This window comes from Saccopteryx bilineata, chromosome 2 (assembly GCF_036850765.1).
Source record: "Saccopteryx bilineata isolate mSacBil1 chromosome 2, mSacBil1_pri_phased_curated, whole genome shotgun sequence".
Classification (NCBI taxonomy): domain Eukaryota; kingdom Metazoa; phylum Chordata; class Mammalia; order Chiroptera; family Emballonuridae; genus Saccopteryx; species Saccopteryx bilineata.
Genome location: NC_089491.1, coordinates 117,243,064 through 117,261,756, shown reverse-complemented (window position 1 = coordinate 117,261,756; position 18,693 = coordinate 117,243,064). Strand labels below are relative to the sequence as shown.

The 18,693-nt window shown below is 51.2% G+C and overlaps 1 protein-coding gene across 2 annotated transcripts in view; it reads right to left on the bottom strand.

Annotated features, from left to right (window-relative positions):
- CCND2 (cyclin D2) overlaps positions 1 to 16,734 on the bottom strand; it is a 29,621-nt gene extending 12,887 nt beyond the window's left edge. For both annotated transcript variants that reach the window (XR_010729117.1, XM_066257720.1), the window contains exons 1-4: positions 16,260 to 16,734; positions 14,238 to 14,453; positions 11,489 to 11,648; positions 2,424 to 2,572 (exon numbers count right to left, since the gene is read on the bottom strand). Coding sequence is in view for 1 of the 2 variants with exons in the window: in XM_066257720.1 (XP_066113817.1) it covers positions 2,424 to 2,572; positions 11,489 to 11,648; positions 14,238 to 14,453; positions 16,260 to 16,454 (720 nt within the window). In the remaining variant the exon portion in view is untranslated. The remainder of the gene's footprint in view (positions 1 to 2,423; positions 2,573 to 11,488; positions 11,649 to 14,237; positions 14,454 to 16,259) is intronic.
- Positions 16,735 to 18,693: the final 1,959 nt, after the last annotated feature.

Here is an 18,693-nt window from a genome sequence, read left to right as displayed (position 1 = left end):
GGAAGTAGAACTCACCTCCTCCAAAATCTAATGCATTCTAGTCCTTACATTTTCCTTTACTCTGAGCATCAGCTCTTCAGAAAACACAGGCTGGTGGGTGGGAGGAGACTTAGCACTTGAAAATCAGGCGCACACAGGGAGCCTGGCCCGGTGCTGCTCAATTGGTTATATAGGAAAATGGTATAAATTTTAGATTCAACTATGTTCATGCTTGGTTTCTAATATGGAAATGTTTAACCTCAGGCCCACTAGTGAGAAGGAGGCATGTCCAGGTATCTCCCCTTCAATAGCTGGGATTTATAGAACTCTGAGGGGGTCTGCATCCATTGAACCTAATCTGACAGCTGATTTGAATGGACTGGCTACATTGTATCTGAAAAGGGCAAGTTTCTCCATTATGAAAGGAGAGACTGGTTTGTGGTGTTGAAGAGCGAGGCCCAAAAGCCTCTGTGGTACGTGAGGAGTGGTCTCTGTTCAACTGAAACCAATAAAGGGAGACAAAGAGACAGGAGAAGGCTGGAGGCCCACCAGGTGGGGTAATCAGTCAATTGGAGAATGTAAGTATCTGCCAGGGGTTATAATGCCTAGGGGTTCAAATTTGTCACTGACGTTTTGTCTCTGGGAGTGGAGGAAGGGCTTGTCTTATGCTGGCTGGGAGTCTTTGTTGCAAGGCAGCCTAAATAGGAGATACTCAGAAAAGGGGGGAAGCAAATCATTTCTAGAAATGCTAAATTCTCTCCAAGATTTCTCTCTGAGGGTTCAAAAAACCTTCACCTGAAGCTGCACCAGAGGGGTTATTTCCATCTATATTTTGGGAATCATGTTTCAGAAGCCTACATTTTGGAGCCGGCATCTTAAAAGCTTCTCTAAGAACTGTTTCAGAGGACCCTGTTGGTTCTCTCATCCCCTTCAACGCCTCCCCGTGTCACTTCCTGGAGATGGTCATAATGACAAGGCAACTAGAGCTGGGTGGGGGAGAGCGCCGGCCAGCGGCAGCCTGAGTCTCGCTCAGGTTTCCCCTTCTGCTCAGCTACCCTGCTGGAGGCACGGGCCACAGGCCTGTCAACCGCCATTACCTCTTAACTCAATACATTCCCACGCATGACATTCAGAACCCCCCTGGAACACCCAGAGGGGCCATCATAAAGTTCCCCTGCATTCCTGAGCCTCTCCATGGTGACTCACAAGGGCCTCAGAGCTGACACCCGCCTCTTGAGTTGCCTTTAAACCAAAGGCCTGCTTCAAACAAAAAGATCCCTGAGCTGCAGCCTGGGTGGAGTGCAAAGTCCCCAGATCCACGTCAGAGCTCCCAGGTCCTTGTCCCAGATATGCCACTGCCACCTCTCCACTCCCAGGGGGCCACCTCAACTCTCTGCACCTCCCTGACCTCTCAGAACTCTGGGGTGGACCTTCTAAGGACTGTAATTTCCTACCAGCTGCAAAGAGCCTCGCTTGACCCTGGTCTGTCCCAAAACCTTTCTTCTTGTAAGGAGCTTCCAATGCTGACAACCAGAATTACAGCCTCCGGGCCTTCCACAGGGCACTCAGCATGGAAAAATCTATATCTAATAATAGTTCCTTCAATGTGTAGGGCACTTGATTTTTTTCAAAGTGCTTTTAAATACATGACCACATTGAACATTAGGGAAGTGACAGGCAGGCAGGATGGAGAGGTTTGCCCAGGCCAACACCATTCTCATGGTGGGGGCCTCTTGTATGTCCATTCCCTCCAGGACAGCAGGTCCTTGCTCCGGGTGCCCCTTCCCTCTGTGCCTGCAGGCCCTACAGTGAGCAGACACTGTAGAGAAGAGATGCTCTAACGTGTACATAAATGGAAATGAAGTGACGATTCAGCCCCGTTGGGAAGCCCGGGCCACAAAGGAAAATCAGTAACCAGCCTACTCGCCCTGCTGCATCTGTCTGCTAAGTTCTCTTCTCTAGTTTATGGCCCAGGGGCTTTTGAACCCTTCAGAGGAGGTCTCATCTGCTGGATTTTTACTTCCTTGGATGTAGATCTTAGAAAACAGAAACCAATGAAAACAAAAATAACCTCTGACACATCATCATCAAACCAACTCTCTTGGCCCTGGCTGGTTGGCTCAGTAGACAGAGCATTGGCCTGGCGTGTGGATGTCCTGGGCTCAAGCCACGGTCAGGGCACACAGGAGAAGAGCCCATCTGCTTCTCTTCCCCTCCCCCTTCTCTCCCTCTCTTCCCCTCCCGTAGCCAGTGGTTCAGCTGACTGAGCATCAGCCCCACACAGGGGTTGGTGGGTGGATCTCAGTCTGTGCACATGCGGGAGTCTGTCTATCTCCCCTCTTCTCACTTAAAAAAAAGAAAAAGAAAAAAGAAAACAACTGTCTCCTTCCCTGAGCTAAGAAAAGAGACATCTGGCCTCAACCAGGAAGGTGGCCGCCACCTACCACGTCTGTGTTGGTGATCTTGGCCAACAGCTCCACCAGGGCATCGCCAGTGAGCGAGCTCACGTCCTCATCCTGCTGCAGCCCACAGATGGCGGCTCCCACACTGCCGGTCGCAATCATCGATGGTGGGTACATGGCAAACTTAAAGTCTGCAAAACGAGAGGCAGAAGATCAGGGCACAGGAAGACCCGGGCCCCAGCAGCTCCCCAACCAGAAGACACTCAGAAGTAAAACGGGGGTGGGTCAGCTGCACAGGTGACCCCGACCCTACAGACGCACTCTCTCCTGACACAGTCTCCTCTGGGGGTGATGGCGTGAGCAGAGCAAGGAAGTCTGAGACCAGTGCAGGTAAGATAACCCATGTGCCACCCAAGTGAAACAAAGAGCGAGCCTTAGATGGAAGGAGAGACAAGTACAAGCAGGTCAAATACAGTGAAGAGTAACAACATCCTGGCATGATCTTGCCATATCCTCTGGACAGGCGTCAGGAACTAATATGACCCAAAAGACAAAGACAATTTTATTTTAAAAAAGGAAATGAAGTAAGAGAAGCAGCAGCGGAGGGGGTGGTGTGATGGCGGCCAGTTTCACACAGTCCCCGACTTCAAAGACCCTCAGGACGTTAGGAGAGTGCACAGGAATTTATCCAAGCGTCTGTTATCAACCACTGCACCCTAATCACAGGGATGAATTGGTTTATTTTTTACGGCCTGAAGATTCTAACACCTTGCCAGAAAAAAACAAAAAATGCTTGCCAGAGAAGTATGAAACAGGAGTGGCTCTGCGGGGCCCAGCCCCCTCCCCTTGCACCTCCAGAAGCACATGGAGGAGAGGGTCCGCTGGGGGGCCTGGAAACCCTGGTTTCCTCTGAGCCCTCCTCCAAAGGGGCTGGGCGGCCAAGATCACTCACCACGGCTCTGTCCATCATGGGAGAGAGACCATATATCAGCCACAGAAGGTACAACAGTTATTACCCTAGTGTTGTAGGGGAGAAAACCGAGACTTCTGAGCATCTAAACTGCGCCATCCCTGTCCTGTGTTGGTAAGTTAAAGAGGTTTGTTTCCTCACTCATCCTAGGAACAGTCCTGGAGTGCAGCAAATCTTCCCGTGTCCTATCTCTGGGGTCAGCATCACTCCAGTGAACCTGCCGTGTGTGGAAGTGGGAGGTGGCGCGTGTGGCCGAAGACATGGGTTGCATTTCAACTTGCAACGTAAAACATTAGGTTGAACCTTCAAAAACAGTTTAACCTAGTATTTCCCCCTCTTCCTACACAATGCCCGATTAGAACCTTGTCTGGGGAAGCATTTCCAGCAGTAACCCTACCGGCCAGCACCAGGTCAGTGCTGCTCTTGGAAACGATGCTGGGCCACCGAACCACGCACATACTTCCCTCCCGCCTCAGCCGAATCCCCTGAATGCGGCAGGCCAGCGGCGTTTCTTTCTCCTTGGCTTTCTTTCCTTAGCCCACTCACCACTTCTCCCTTTTGAGGGACATATATTATGTTGTTCTGCCCAAAGCCTGCTGGCCACCAGCTCCTCCAGTGCCCTCTTCATCCCCATGGACGCTCACACAGCCAGCCTCCCTGCCTGCTGCTCTGCTGTAGGTCTCGTCCACATGGGGTCACAGGAGTGTTTCTCTGCCCAGTTACCTCATTAGCTTCCCCCTGGGACATTCACAATGCAAAGAGCCAGTCCATGGCCCTGGGCCCACAGAGGCCTGGCCGGGAGCATCTGCCAGGGAAGGGCAGGGGGATATCCCTGCCTCCTCTTCCCCAACTCAGGCTGCAGATCAAGAAGCTCACCTCATACATGTCTAATTTTGTTTGTCCCTCTGCATGTAAAACCAACTTTTATTTTTAGCAAATTAATTAACTTCTGGAAGCCAGGAGTTATATCTAGGTAGTCCTGGGTGCATCAGGCACTAGAGTTCCCAGGACTGTATTTCCTTCTTGTTTTGCTAGGAAAACACTGTGGGGAGTACTGGGGACACTGTCCCCTACCCCCCGGAATCGGGAGTACTATGTGCACAAGCATGGACGCCTCCTGACAGCTCAGACTGGGCAGAGGACTCCCGCGGCGAGGAGCTGCTGGTCAGGCTGGCCACTGCCCACCGCCACCCTCTACAGCAGCAGACCAGTGGCCTCTACAGGCTGGATGGAGCAGCTGGCCAGCTCCTCCTAGTCAGACAGGAGGCAATGTTAGCACTAAAAAGTCAGGTTCAGAGTATGGGACCTTAATAAGTCACTTCCTCCCTCGATCCCTGGAATCTCATTTGTCTAGTACGGGATGGGGGGAGGGTGTGAAATTAAGATCAGCATTTTTCTATCTTCCAGTTGCAACTCATTAATGGGTCGTGAAATTCATTAGTGGGGCATTACCAGCACATTTGGTTGCTGTTTAATGGAACATAAGAGGACAAAGTATCAGGAAGTAGTGCATGTGGGAAGAGTAAATACCATTTTGATAAACTTTTGTATCAGTTTGATGTAAGTCTGTCTCCTGAGCCCTGTTATAAAATGTATTTCTTCCTTCAAGGTTTAAAAGTTTGAAGACCTCAGGCTAGCTTTTACTCAAATATCTGTAATACAAACAACTCCCAAGGAAAAAAGCAAGGAAGAGACAACAGACTGTAGCCTGGCTTTCATCCGCCTGCAGTCACAAGGCAGCTCCCTCTGCACGGCACCAGGGGCTGCCCACGACCACCACAGGGGCGCCCCCTGCTGGGAGGGGGAACAGCACAGAGAAAAACAGGAGAAGGAAACATCTGCAGGGTCGTGTCCTTGGACTAGCTCTAATTAGTCAACCTCCTCGCTCACCCATGATCACCCATGGAAAGTTCTACCCCTTCAGCCTTTCTGAAGAAATGCTCACAATATCCTTGGGTAGGGGGGGCATAGAAAAACATTCTGGGTACTAATATTACAACCTTCATAAACATTTAAATATATATATATATATATATACACACACACATACATATATACACACACACACACACACATATATACATAGTATATATATGCGTAAGGATGAACTAGGAGCATACATAGAAAGTGTATATAAATTGTCACTAGCATTAGGTGGAGGGAAGAAAATTTTGTAAATTCTTTTAGTATTATTTAAGTTAGCAAATAAAAACCAAGTAAAAATTTCTCAGAAATCTTTTAAGTCTCTTGGTCAAGAATTCCAAAAAGTTGTATCTTGGTGCAGAAGGCACACTGAGGGTGATGTTCTTCTATCTCTACCCTCAGTGGCCCACCTGGGGAGGAGAGATGTTTGTGACTTCCTGAGACCCCTGCTTCATCTGTAGCAGAATGAGAAGCAATTAACTGGCCAGGGATCCATCCAGACTGAGTTATTACAATGTGTTCCTTCCCATTCCAGTCATCAGGGATGGTTCCCCAAAATGCTGAAGAGTAACATGGTACAACATGGTGCATCCCAAATGACTAGGTGTACACATGGGAACCTTCTAAAGAAACTTCTCAAGAAAAGGAGGTATATAAGGGGACAGAAGCATTGGAGACACTTAGGAGGACTGTCCAAGAAGATGGGTAGGATTTGGACAATAGAGTCAAGAAACTCTAAGACTTGGATGGTGGAATGCATGGAGGCTGATGTCCTGCCACCTACAGTTGTGCCAAGAGGGGCAAGTCACCTGACCTCTCTGAGCCTCTCTTTTCTCACCTGAAAATAAGGGTTAACAGTTTTATACCCACCTCATAGAGTTGTTCTGAAGACTAACTAAAATAATGCACATAAAAGCATGGAGCCTGGTTCATGATGAGCAATGTATCAGCCGTCACCACCACCCCCATCACTGTCATCACCATCACTGTCCTTACCGCGGCAACCTCCTGTGGATTTGACAGGCAGTTCTGACCGCCGGAGGCCTTCAGCAGGAGTGAGGGAAAGGTTCCCGCATCCCTGGACCCCTGACTGCAAGCAGACGCTGAGTGAGAGCAGGCCGAGCAGGCTGAGGCTGGGGAGAACCAGGGCTCCGGGCTACCTGGGGAACCCTTCACTATCACTTGTGCATGTATCCCAGAAATGACCTCATCAAGTCCCTAACACCTCCTGCTGGTCTGTCAGGAGTGGGAGGAACGGAGGCCGCACAGGGAAACTGAAAGGGGTCCCACACATACAATAAGTGAAAGACGGAAGGTGGCCCCTCCCCTCTCAGTGTGGTGCATATCCATTCCTCTGTGCTCCACCCAGAGCCAAGGATAATGCCCACACACTAGAAGCCTCTGGCACAACCTCCCCCTCCTGGCAAGGGGCACACCCGAGGGGACTCCAGCTCCACAGGTGAACCGACAGCTCTGATGCCATCTGCCTGCTCAGCCGTCTGGTAGGGGTGGGGAAGTATTAACGACAATGTAAAACTCAACTACCTCAAAACATTTCCTTGTACTAGTGACTCAATGAAATCTTGAGAGGTTAAGTGACTTGTCTAACGTCTAATGTCTAATGCTGGGCCTGGGTTTAAGATCAAGACTATGGAGTTTGGATCTTATAACTTATACCAGAAGGTGAATACTCCTCAAGATCACCTCCCACACCTCACTAAGGAATACGTAAGTAGAAGAAAAGCCCAGAAGAGTGAGCCCTGGTTCAAGGGTCAAAGAGATGGGTCCTAGTCCTAGCCGTGGCACCAGCGAGTGGTATGACTGACACAAGCTGCCGAATCACCCAAGGACACCCCAGACCTGCTGGAGCCTCACTGGAATCCTTCACCTCGCAAGGGCAGTGAGATATGCTCTTATTTGTCAGGTTGGTATTCATACTTCTTGATAAGATTTCACTGAAGAAAGAGTTATGAGCTAAATATAATGTCCACAAAAATTAGGGGATCAGAGATCGTGCAGATAGTCCAGTACTTTCAGCCTTTTGGATCGTGCATTTTCACCAATGAAATAAAAGTTGGTTTTGCATCTCATTTGCATAATCAATTTTCTTTGACTTATAGTTTGCTTTTCTGATGTTCTTGTTTAATAAAAAAAAATCAAATGCTTTTTTAACATTTCATATTCATTTGGAAATATCCCCTAATTTTTGTGAGTTGATTTAAAACCACAGATTCCGTGGCCTTGCAGGTAAATTTATTAGCAGGATGGTTTTGGCTCCAGTGGCCAAAGCCTTGAAGTACAAGAGTGACTGCTTTGCTTCTGATCACCACTAGGGGGCGAGAGCCACTTGTTCGGTAGCTGAAGAGAAACAGTGGACCCCATCAGGCATTTTCTTGTCTCTTCCCCCTACCCCCTCCCTTCAGCCCACAGTCAGAGGAAAGTTGAAAAGGCCAAAACCCAAGGTGCTCACACCTCACCTAACACCCACCCTCAGAATCGGTTCTGCACACCCCATCCCTGTGGGGCAGGGCTGCCATGACATGCTAATAATGCCAGTTTAACTCCACAGGCCTAGGTGGGCAGCAGGAGGGTGTGAGGGGCTGGACAATGTCAAGCAGCCTCCTGCTCCTTCATCTGACAGCCAGATAGGAAGTGAGATGGCCCAAGTCACCCTGCCTGTCCCCACAGGTCGCACTTACAGAACCAAGATTCTGGGTTCTTCTTACGGGTTCATCTCACCACTTCCCCTCAGCCCTATGACCTTTCAGCTGTAGAGGCAGCTAGGCTCACGGCTGGAAAGGTGGTTTCCATTCTTCCTTCCTGGCAACCAGGAAGGCAAACCTCCCTTTCTGGATTGGGGGCCAAGCCATCAACCATCTCTGGGCCTCCCTGCCTTCCTATCATTGGACCTGGAGATGGAGAGTCCTTTTGGTCAAGTTAGGAGGACTGCGAGAGCACATGGCTATCGGCATCACGGGTTCAGTCCCTGGGAACAGGACCCAGAGAGGGGCTCTCCTGTGCTTCACAGAGAGCTCAGCGGAGCACCTTGACATCGGGCTCCCAGGCAAAAACAGCTGGCAGATGTGGGTGCCATGGGTGGAGGCTAAGCACCCCGCCCCCAACTACATCAGCTTCAAACTCAAATTCCATTGGCTCTTTTAGACTAACTGGAGCCATCTGTTGAGCATGATTTCATGCATCAAGAATCTCCCAACAAGGAGTACAATCCCCATCTTAAATGGTCTCCTTGCTTGGTGTGCAGACCTGGGGGTCTCCACCGTTAGAGCCATAACTGGGGGCAGGGGGTGAGGCTCAGTTCTTCTTCCACAAGCTCAGAGCTCTAGGGAAGGAATACTGGGCCCTCACCCCCATGACCCGACTAACCAGGACAACTCAGAGAAATTAGTGAGAGGCTCTCTCTCCCAGGGCCATTTTGGGCTGAGCAGGGAAGAGGAAGAGGGCACCTCTCTGTCTTGCACCCACCTTTGCCTTCAGTGCCAACAAGGAAGGAAGGCCTCTTTCTGCTCCGCCCTCGCGGCCCGCTGCACCCCCCCCCTTCCCCTTTCACACACACACTCTCCGCAGCAGCACAGCCCTGCCAGCTCTTTCACAACCAGCTCCCCATGAACGAGCCACACGGCCTGAGTGCTGGTGACCGAGATCTCCTCCAGACCCCCGTGGGCCTCCAGACCCTCTGCCACCGGTGCTCCCTCAGCTCCGTGGCAGAAGACCCAGCCCTGGGGGGAAGGAGGGGTGATGCATCAGCAGCCCATACTCTCCATGTCACCTACCTGTGGTTCTCAGTTACCATGCGCCTGCTCCTTACCAGGCAGTCTGAGGCACTCACCCATCTGTCACACCCTGGCTCCAGATTGTTGAATCCCATTTAACTAGATGGCATTTCCTCCAAGAAAAGCAGCCCTTGGCTTTTATATTGTCCTTCTGACAACATAAACCTCCACACAGTGGGGATTCTGTTATGACTCAGTCATTCATATCACCTCAAGGGCAGATCAGGGAAAGAGATAGGAACACCCTTCCCAGACCCAGAACACTTCTGAGAACCTCCCTCTACTCTGACCACTCCATACCTGAGCCTTATTATTTGGTGAGAAGTGTTTTCTCCTGTCATCCCTATCCCTTGCCAAAGCCAGCTCAAGGCTCCCAAAAGGCAATTGTCATGACTTCCTCTGCCTCCCCCAGACCTCTGTCCTCACTCCCTGAATCCCAGGCTCCCTTCTCTGGCCCCAATGTTGGCAGCCACCCCAAGGATCTGGGTAAGAAGGCCAAGAGTGGGGGATGGGGACCCCAATTTTAGAAAATGGTCTTTACAGAATCTGGGGCTCTGCCCAGGCCCGGGAAATTCCACCCACCAGCCTACCCCAATCAGAGATCAGACAGGGGAAATGGGTGAACAGATCCCCCAAAGATCTGTCAGTCAAGGGACAAGGTCAAAGTAGAACTCTGGCTATCAACAGCTGGGCAATAAGGGAGCTTAGAGTTGGGGTCAGCTGTCCTAATGCCAGAGGAGAAAAGACTGGTTGACCCCCCCCCCCTTTGCCCCCAGTGAATCCTGACAAGGGAGAAGAAAGAAACGGCTGGGCCTGGGAGACAAAATGACAAGTCAGTAAGACCTGACCTCTAGAGCCCCAGACAGACAGCAGAAGGGAAAAAGCAAAAGAACAGCTACTGTCTAACAGCAGCAACACTCCACGGGAGCTCTGGTGAGTGGCCCCATAGCTCTGCAGGAAGGGCTGCTAACTACCTCACAAGGGGGCAGAGAGCACACATGCACACCATGAGGACTGGCTGGGACCTGGAAGGGAAGGATCGAAGAAAAGCCGAGAAAGGAATCCTGAGCCCTGGACTCAAATGTGGGTGGCATAGACTCTAGTCAAGCCAGCGAAGGCAGGCCCAGCAGTCCCACTGGAACGGATGAGGGCAGCTGGAAAAGCAATCATACCCCTTAGTTGGAACAGTAAACATTGGAGATGGTGGCATTTTCACAATTAGTATCATGGTGCATTGTCTTACACATTCCAGTACTGGTTGACCAGTACTTCCTTGCATATCCTCCTTCTGGCTATCATTTTACTAATCACCCCGAAAAGGCAGTGAAACATGCCTTGCACATGAAGAAGCTGAGTCTGAGAGAGGTTTTGTAGCCTGTCCAAGGCCGCAGAAGATGAGTATCAAAGCCTGACAGTTTGACTGTGAATACTGAACATATACACTATTGCATATTATAGGATAGTCTGTACATGTAACAAGTTATTGAAAAAGTTAACCTCTTGGAGTCCCACCTAAGCAATTCATACTTGAGCTGAACTCCACTCTTGGCAAAAGACCTGTCAGATCTTTACCTAACATTTCCGTGAAAATATGAATTCCTGACATCTCATTCCTGCACGATTAAGGGTCAGGTTCTCTCCCATGGATATTGCCAAGAAAAAAGAAAAAAAAAAGTTGAACCTGGCCAAGGTTCAATTTAATGAGACAGTATCAAACCACACTGCCTTTAGTTGATTAGGAAAATGCAAAGCAAATGGGCCAGTAAGAACTATGTATCAACTGTGGAATTAACATGGTGGGTAAAAGGTTTCAACATGAAAAAGCCAGTTGCCATTGCTTTACTGAAGCAGGGATGGAAGTCCAAACAGCAGCGCAGGCACGGAGGAGGGCGTCAGAATTCGGTGCTCAGAAAGTGAGTCCTTGCTGAAAGAGGACCAGGTTCACTCCCCCACCTGGCACAGGGAACAGCCAGGAGGCAACAAGTGCCCCACAGTAGAAAGAATTCCTCTGGACGCCCTTACCACTTACCAGGACCGGCAGTGTGTTTATCTTGACAGCATTCCTTTCACCTGCCTTTGCCCCCACCCCTAAATTTCCTCTTGGGCTTATCTCCAAGCCATCCTTTTCCTCAAAAGATTAGAGATTTAAACACAACCAGAGAATAGTATATATAATCTTCAAAGAGCACTTTAGACATCATAAAGAATATTTTAATAGGCACTATATTTTCTCCTTACCACACCTGTCCTCATAAACCATTTATGAGTTTAATAGAGAAAGAGACTATGCCAGCTCACATAAAGAAAAAACAGCCCAGGAGTGAAACCTTGGACTCTACATTACTCCGGACCACCCCTCCTCCCCTCAGCCCCAAGCCCAGTCTGCCCCCCCCACCACCACCCTCCACCCTGCCTGCTCCTACCGGTGGCACACAGAGCAATGAAGGTCTGCGCGTGCTTGCGGATCAGAGGCACCTTCTCGCTGGGCTGGGGCAGCCTGCGCAGGATGGGCTCGATGAAGTCATGAGGAGTGACGGCAGCCAGGTTCCACTTCAATTTCCCCAGCACCACCAGCTCCCACTCCTGGTGGGGAAGGCGGGAGGGAAGAGTATAAAACCCACAGGCTGACCTGGTATTGCGGGGATTGGGGGGGTTGGGATCCAGACAGTTTTAATGATGCTCATTAGGACGCTGCTGGATTGTAAGGCTGCCCATTTGTCAAAGTGTCCCTAAAGCTTTGAAGTGGCTGACGGCTCTTCTTATGCTTCAAATGTCAGGCTACGCTGAAAATAATGAGAGCCCACGCAGCAGTTGCCAAGATTCTACTTTTCTATTTCTTTTCCTCTCCAGTTCTCCCACCCCCACCCCCACCCAGCCCTGACTTCCGTGCAATGCTGCTGCCCACCCGCCCAGAAAGTTGAGTCTACAGTAAGATGCTGCCAAGGTCATTGTGGTCCTTTGGAAGTAATTTATTGTGTATGTCTCCATCACTGGGTTAAGTCTTTTTAATCCTCACGGAAAAATGATGCACACAGATAAAGCTTAAAATAAGGTTCTTTGGCGCAAATCCTTCGCAACCAATTAGCTTGCATGTAGTTGGTGCCAAAACGTGCCATTTTTCTCTCTGCTGTTAAAACTTTCCCCATAACACATAATGCAGACATCTCGGGGCAGTGACACCCAGCCGCTGAGCGCCGTGTTTCACCCAAATGTTTCACAGGCCTTTGCCATCATGACTGAAGGACCAGGATGGTCATGAGCAATCTCACTGTGCACCTGGAGGTGGTTCAGGGTGAGGGGAAAGTGCCTGTCCAGGGTCATGGAATCTCTTGGTACAAATGCTGACGAGGGGCATAAAGCAACCCTCTTTTGGGCCTTTCACTAGTAGCCCACCGAGTAAAAAGAACTTGCTTTTTCCCCTTATTGAGACTTCTGGGGAATTGTGTTCAAAGAGAAACAAGCCATAAAAGAACACCTTAAAAACGTGTCATTGGAGGGCATACGGGCCTCTGTATTGGTCATCGTCAGAAGCACGGGAGGCGGAACCCAGCTTGTAACGTCCCCTGCCCTCCTGTTCCCTAGGAATGCCGCGTCCCTGGCATCTGTTAGGCCGGCAGCCAGAGCCCACGCTGCTCCTGCTCCTGCAGGGCTGACTGGCCGCAGGCCTGGGCTGGTTCCTTTCTGGGGGCTCAGCTTCCTCCGTTGCAAAATACAAGGACTCCTCAAGACCCCAACTTTTGTGATCAAGAGAAGAGGAGTGGAAAAGGCATGTTTGGAGAAATGTAATTTTAGCCTGGCTGGTCTTAAAAAAAAATGTGGTGTCAAAGAATGCTTTAGTCCACCATCACGTTGAAGCAAATGGACCACATGAAAGATGCGTTTTCCTGGTCTGCCGTGAGAAAAACAGACTGGTTGCTAATTCTAACAATTTTTTTCTTTACAAACTCTAAAGTCGGCCTTGACTTTTTACAGAGTGTTGGGATAAAACAAAATCCCTGGTAGATTTCTAACAAGCCATGTCTTCATCAATGACTTGAAATTCCAGCCCTTCCTTCTCACAGGGGAATCTGAGTATAAACCACTCATCTTGTACCATTATTAAAGGAAGCAGATCTCCCAAAAGAAAGCACCTTTCTGGGCCTCTCAGACCAAACCAGCAGCAGCTGAAATCTGGCAGCAATTCAAAGGTGAAGTCATTCAGGCCCCTCTACATTCTCGGCAATTCCTCCCCCACCCTTGCACATGTCTGCCACTAGATGGCAGCACAGCCCCAGAAAGGAAAGCCTCCTCTCACAAAGAGCTCAGTTCTAGCAGCCAGCCAGCCCTGTGGACTTTGTGAAGGCCTTGCCAGTAAGGAGGGGGAACCGGTGGGAGGAGGGGGCCTTTTTTCTAAACAGTAGAGAAAGGTGGGCAGACTGGTGAAGGTGGGCCACTCTACTATTCCACTGCTGCAAAGTGGACGTTTTAAGTGTGAAGCTGCAGGGGAAAAGAGTTAGATTGGGTGGGGGAAAGGTTTGCTGGCAGAAAACCAGTAAAGGCAGGACCCCTGTGTTTGTAGAGGTCACAATCCCATTGGAGGCAGGAACCCATGTCTCAGATTCCTTCAGTGAAGACCACATTTTGACTCTGTTCAAAAGTCAGTGAGCTAATATTTAGTGAACAGCTATTATGTGCAGATATCTTGAGACTTTATAGCTATAAAAGGCACTACCTTTGAACTCCCAAGTTCTTAGGGGACCCACCACAGCACAGTCCTATCATGTGAACACATTCCTATCATGTGGGCAGTAAGACTGTTTTCTCAGAATTCAGTGATTGAGAATTTGGGATTTTATTAAAGTGTTATGATATTCCCTGCGCTCACGCGCTCACACACACTCGCACACTCAACTGCTAATGAATCTCACCAATGCAAGTCTTCCTGAGGATCTTATTCATGGATGTTGCCTTAGTACTTAGCACAGTGTCCTTCACACAATGGGAACACACACATAAAAATGTCTTATTTAAATAAAAATCTCTCATAAGTGTGAACATTCCAGTGGTGGGTAATTCTGCATCCTAAGAATTTGTTCGGAGAACCATGGGTAGAAGCTAAGAGGCCAGGAGAGGGTGAGGACACAGCTCCAAGGGGACCTGGTAAAAGGGAGGGAGAAAGGGGACAGTCATTACCAGCAGTTCCTGAGGCTTGATGGAGTTGTCGGTGTAAATGCACAACTTTTCGGCAGTCAGAGGAATGGTCTCTTTGAGCTTGGAGGCCAGGAACATGCAGACAGCACCCAGAAGCTGAAGGTGGGTCTTAGGAGTTGGGACTCCAGCCAAGAAACGGTCCAGGTAATTCATGGCCAACGGGAAGACCTCCTCCTCACACTTCTGTTCCTCACAGACCTACAACGTGGGAAGGAGTCGGCGGGAGGGGTAGAAAATATTATCAGGAAAAGAGAGAAAAATGAAAAAAAGATAGGTACCTATGGAAATTACAAAAAAAAATTAATTTTTTGTGGATGGGGGAGGGGAGTAGAGTATAGGAATAAAGATGAGGAAATTGGGCTAAGTCTAAATAGCCCGTCCGTGCTGGGGTATTCCCGAGAAGCCTGAAAAGAAACAAACAAACAAACAAACAAACAAAAAGAGGTGAATTAAAGATCCAAACGGGGAGGCAAAGAACTGCGCAGCGACCGCCCGCAGCTCCACGCCGCTCCCTTTGGCCACTCACTTCTTCGCTCACTCTAACTCACTCACTCTCTTTTTTGGATTTCGTCATCTTTTCAAAAAATCAATAAAAATATTCTGGAAGCTCCGGGGGTCTTCTTCTTGGTCCCATCCGGACCCCCAGACCCTTCTCTATCATTCCCGACAATTGGAAAAAATGTCCCGGGGGGTCCCCGCGGTCCAGGCGCCGCTATTGGGGGGGTGGGTGGGGAGCGGTGGGGACGGGTGGGGGAGGGCGGAGAGGAGGAAGAGCGCCGCAGCCGCGGCGGCTGGAGCCGGAGCCAGGGGGGACGGTTTCAAAAAATAATTAAAAATCGAGGAAATATTCTAGAAAAGCCCTTTTGGCGTGAAAACCCCAAAGAGGATCCAGGCTTCCCGAAACGGAGGTTTCGGGTGCTGGAAAGGTCTGTTCTTAGACCCCTGGGGCTTTAGATCCCGAGGGGAAACTTGGAGGGGTGAGAGCCGCGGCGGGAGTGTCCGCCTGCGGCCCACAAGGGCAGAAACCCGGGGGCACGGTGACGAGCAGGGGACAGTCGAGGACCCGGGAGCCGCTGGAGAGCGGCACGGGGACTCTGATCTCTCCTTTAGGGGTGCCCCAATATCCCCCCTATACACACCTCCTCCCCCTCCTACCCCACCCAATCTCCGCACCGAGGACACGGGAAAGCCAAACTGTAAGTAACCACCGCGAAGTGGGGGCTGAGGGCGAGGGCACTGCGAGAAGCGGTGTGGCCGCGATAACGGGGTGCGAGGGGGAACGGGCGATGTTTTTCAGCTTTCCCAACCCGAGTTTTGCAAAGCAACATGGCGAAACCACGGCAGGTCCAGGGCTGTGCATACGTGGGCACACGGCTTGCTCTCGGTAAAGATTTTGGAGCAAGGGTAAAGCAGTGGTTCTTTTGGGCACCCCTAAAACACACGTTTCTGCTATGGGACTTCCGGGGCTACTAAATTCCCCATTCCTCCCCTCCCTCCTTCCTCCCCCCCTCTTCCCCCCCTTAGTGCCAACGCGGAGTCGTGACCACATGCGGGGACCTGAGGTTAGGAGGAATTTGCTCTGGCCTTTTGGGGGGCTGCTTTTTTTTTTTTTACTTCTGGGTCCCGATTTCACAGTCCTACAACATTCTTAACTGCACCGAAAGCAGGCGCGGCTTCGCAAAGGACAGGTCAGAATGGGGGTGGGAAGAAGAAGCTGCCACATGCAGGCACACGCGCGCGGGATGCTCCCCCACCCCCACCCCGGGACTGCCTCGCTTCGCCCACATTTTCCTCCTCTCTCCCCTCCCCCTCCCCCAGTCACTCTTGTATCCATCAAGGAATAGAAATAAAGCCACGCGTCTCGCCAAAGGGCGCGGGGTAACCTCACTCACAGGAGCAGGGAGGCGGACGCAGAGGCTATCTTCTCCCAGTTTTGGGGTCCCTACGTGGGGAGAGGGCGAGCGTGCAGGTGGGGACAGACAGAGCGTCTGTCTGCAGACTTACCTCTAGCATCCAGGTGGCCACCATCCTGCGCATGTAGGGCTGGATGTCCTTCTGCACGCACTTGAAGTAGGAGCACTGGGGAAGGTAGCGCTCCTCGATGGTGAGCAAGTTCTGCAGGACGCGGTCGTCGTGCAGCAGGTTGCCGTCGGGAACGGCCCTGCGCACACGGTCCATCTCGCAGCACAGCAGCTCCATGGCCAGCCGGGTGCCCGCTCGCTCCCCTGCTTTCTCCGGACTGGAAAAGTTTTTTGGAGGGGGGAGGGGAAAGAGTTTCCCCGTGCCTCCTTCCTTTGGCTAATTGGGGTTTTCGGAGAAAAGTTAAGGGCAGAGAAGGGAGCAAAAGAAGAGAGAAAGGGGATGGGAGATGGGAAGAGGAGAGCCGCGGGTCTGCTGACTCTGCCTGCCCTCCCCTCCAAATTGTCTCGCTCTCCCCAGCTCGCTCTCCTCTTCTGCTCTGCGAGGCAGTGACGCAAACTGGCTGGGCAGTTCTCCTCCCTCTCGCTGCGCTCCCCTCTCTGGTTCCTCCTCCCCTTCCCTCCCCTCGTGTCCCTCCCCTCCTCCTTTCAATCTCTCCCTCCCTCTCTCCTTTCCCCTCTTGTTATTAAGGAGAACAGCAGCTGGCCCGGCCTAACATCAAACGCGGTCCCCCGCTCCCCCCTCCACCCCTCCTCAGCTCTCCGAGGCCCTCTCCCTCCATCCAGTCCCGCATGCCAGGGGCCCCGGATAGGGGAACCCACAAAAAACACCGATTCCTATTTATTCCCTTGAATTTTGCACACTCTGTAGATGCATCATACCAAAAAAGGACCCTCCAACTCTGGCTTCTTCAGAACTCATTCTATCATTTCTGCCCATGCATGTATTAAAGATCCAGAAATTATGGGGAGATGACTTGAAGATGGGGTGGGCTCCGAAAATGTAGAAATAGATCCCTTAAATGGAAAATAAGGAGTGCGATTTTAGAAAATTGCGACCTCGCAGACCCAGAGATAAAGGTTTTGTCACTGAAATTTATGTTCCTGGTCATTTCAAAGCTGTTTCAAAAGCCTAGTTAAAGGGACCAGAATAACGTTCTCCCTGCACCCCCGACCCAGCAGACACACACAAACAATGTGTGGCGAGGAAAGGGGGGGGAGTGATAGAAGGGAGGAGGCGGCTTCTCCGACGTGGTAGAATGTGACCCTGAGCAAAAACCATCTTGTTCTTGGGGGCGCTACAGGCGCCATTGGGAGACACGGCGAGGCGCCCGGGGCTGCAGCAGGCCGGAGGCAGGGCTGCCAGCGGTTCCTTCGCGGCCACTGGCCACGCAGGAAAAAGCCACTTTCTGGGCCCTGCATCTGCTGACAAGCCGCCCGAGGTGTCTGCGCGGAGCGTGGTCACACTGATACAGCTTTCTAGGAAATAGCCCGGGAGGGGGAGGGGCGGGGAGGGTGGGGGCGAAGGAGGGAGTAGGTTTGGCTTCCCCCTTTCTCCCCTTTGCGAACACCATCCCTTCCTCTCCTGGGAGGCCCCCCCGACTTCCACTCCCGGGGCTTCGTCTGCATCCTCGCAGACCCCTCGGGTTCACGCATCGCTTGCCAACCAGGCTTTCTCCCCGGGAGCCGGACTGCGCTGGAGACGCTGCCCGCGCAGCCGGCTCTGACACGTGCTCACAGGCATCCTCGGGTAAAGGCTGCTTTCACAAGGGATATGGTGGCGTTTCCTCACCTCCTTCCTCTCACCACCCCCACCTTGACTTTCAGGGTTATTTCGCTTTAGGAGGAAGGGGAGTGCGCCCAGCATCCCAGTGTGTTGGCCGGGCTGGCACGTGCAAAGAGCACGGCGTGGGTCGGGGACCTGGACACACAGAGTCCAGCGATTGCCTCCTTTACCGAGAACTGGGGCCCGAACTGGGGTGTAGAGAGCAAGTGTGGAAGGGGGGGCAGAGCGCTGCTCACAAGGTTCCCTGAACGGAGGGGGTGGTGGCGTAGAGAAGGCGGGGAGTGAATAAACCTGAGGTGCTAGCGATTAACTCAGGCCGGGGGCCAGCCCCTAAGTGAGGGTAGGGCGGAAGGGGTTGGGGGAGGGGATATCACTTTAAAAGGGTGTGTAAGAGTTTGGGGCGCCCTCTCCCCTCCCTCTATTTGCATAGCCAATAGCTCTGAGGCTCCTGCTACTGCGCGCTGATTGTTACCGGGCAGATTACTTTTTTTTCTTTTCTTTTTTTTTTCTTTCTTTCTTTTTTTTTTTTTCTTTTTTCTTTTTTTTTTTTTTTCTTAGTAGGACGAGTTCCCTGCTACATCAAAAGGAAGCCAAGGCGGGGCGGAGGGAGAGCGGGGACAGGCGGGCGAGGCTGGGGAGAGGCTGGGGCTCCTCCAACCTTATCAATAGCGAGGGAATTAGTGTCCAATCTACTGTACAGAAAGAAAGGGGAGGGAAGGGGCGGGCGAGGAAA